The sequence below is a fragment of the Eucalyptus grandis genome, chromosome 1 (assembly GCF_016545825.1).
Source record: "Eucalyptus grandis isolate ANBG69807.140 chromosome 1, ASM1654582v1, whole genome shotgun sequence".
Lineage (NCBI taxonomy): Eukaryota > Viridiplantae > Streptophyta > Magnoliopsida > Myrtales > Myrtaceae > Eucalyptus > Eucalyptus grandis.
In genome coordinates this window covers 52,631,870-52,633,179 of record NC_052612.1, presented here as the reverse complement: position 1 = coordinate 52,633,179, position 1,310 = coordinate 52,631,870, and the positions used below count along the sequence as shown (strand labels likewise).

The 1,310-nt window shown below is 43.0% G+C and overlaps 1 protein-coding gene across 1 annotated transcript; it reads right to left on the bottom strand.

Annotated features, from left to right (window-relative positions):
• Positions 1-495: 495 nt before the first annotated feature.
• Positions 496-858, bottom strand: LOC104438770 (protein DOWN-REGULATED IN DIF1 11). The gene has a single exon (XM_010051949.2). It carries the CDS (start codon positions 856-858, stop codon positions 496-498), a length of 363 nt encoding a protein of 120 aa, XP_010050251.1.
• Between the last annotated feature and the right edge of the window lie 452 nt (positions 859-1,310).

Below are 1,310 nucleotides of genomic sequence, written 5' to 3'. Positions count from 1 at the left end.
CAATTTTTTTCGAATTCCTCTGAAAATTTTTCTGAATTCGCTCCTCCTCGCATCCGTACGGATCGACTTATTTTATAGTGATTTCTAGACGGCCGGTCTTCATGGCAACTTTCAAACTTCCTTTTTCCTTTGCCTTAATTCATGTAAATTGGAATGAAATTTTGCAATCAATTTGATTTTTCCTTGGATATTTCGATTCCTTCCCTTTTATCAAACTCCTTACTTTTTTATTTATCTAATTTCTTTGATTGAAAATTTACTTCCATATTTACTATGAATTAAATATTCACCGGAGCAAGGATGGTTAATCGAAATTTCCACATTCCATTCATAACCAATCGAATCAATTTTCCCCTTTTTATTTTCTTTTCAAAAAGCAATTTTATTTTCCTTATTTTCCTAGATTTGCTAAAAATAGGTGTCAACAATTCCTCGTGTTTTTCGAGTTTGCAATGATAATTTGACATCGATTAAATCCGATAAAACCAGGCCTCCTTACGGTAGGGTAGGGGCTTCTTTGGCCAACAGGACACACTTTTTCCACACTTTCTTGCTCCTGGGCACGGTGATGGAGGCATTCTTGCTGAAGCTGGGCGATAAGATAATGAAGCCCACCATCGACTCGTGGCACTGTTTTCCCATCGACACAAGCTTCTTACAGCATGCAGGGGTGATCTTTCTCTGCTTCGTGAATATGTTGAAGAAGATGTCTTCCCCGCAATCATCGGCCAGCTTGGTAGCACAATCGGCCAGGTAGTCTAATGTCTCCCCCGCAGGATCCTTCCATCTGACTCTGACGGACAACGTGGCAACTACGCTGGCAAGGAGCAAGAACGCCACGAAGCCTGATCTTGCCATGGTCGAAAGAGGGGAAGGCAACAAAAGTGGAAGGTGATGAGATGAACGGTGCGAGCCGGTTCCATCTTATAGAAGATGTGGGAGGTGGGTTCAGGGGGAGGAAAAAGCATTCACTCTTAGCATTCAGAAACTGCCCGAATGATTTCCATTGCATCGCTCTTCAATTAATGGCTGGCTTCAGTTACTAAGTGGGGACTTAAAGGATACCTTGTTAACAGACCTTGGAATGGAATGGAATGGTGATGGCGTAGCCATTTTATGAACTCAAGATCAAGAAGCTTGATCACTCTCGAGCCGAGACAACCATGACGATACACAGGCAGGCAGGCAGGCAAGCAAACGGTAACGGCAACCGCAGACTTTACAGCTGGAATACATGATGAAGACAATGACAGAAGAGGTTGGAGCCCTTCATCATAACTCTCCACTGTCCCTATCATCTCCCCATGTTC

Coding starts and splice junctions, on each gene's coding strand:
- LOC104438770 (XM_010051949.2), bottom strand. CDS start 858: ATGGCAAGATCAGGCTTCGTGGCGTTCTTGCTCCTTGCCAGCGTAGTT.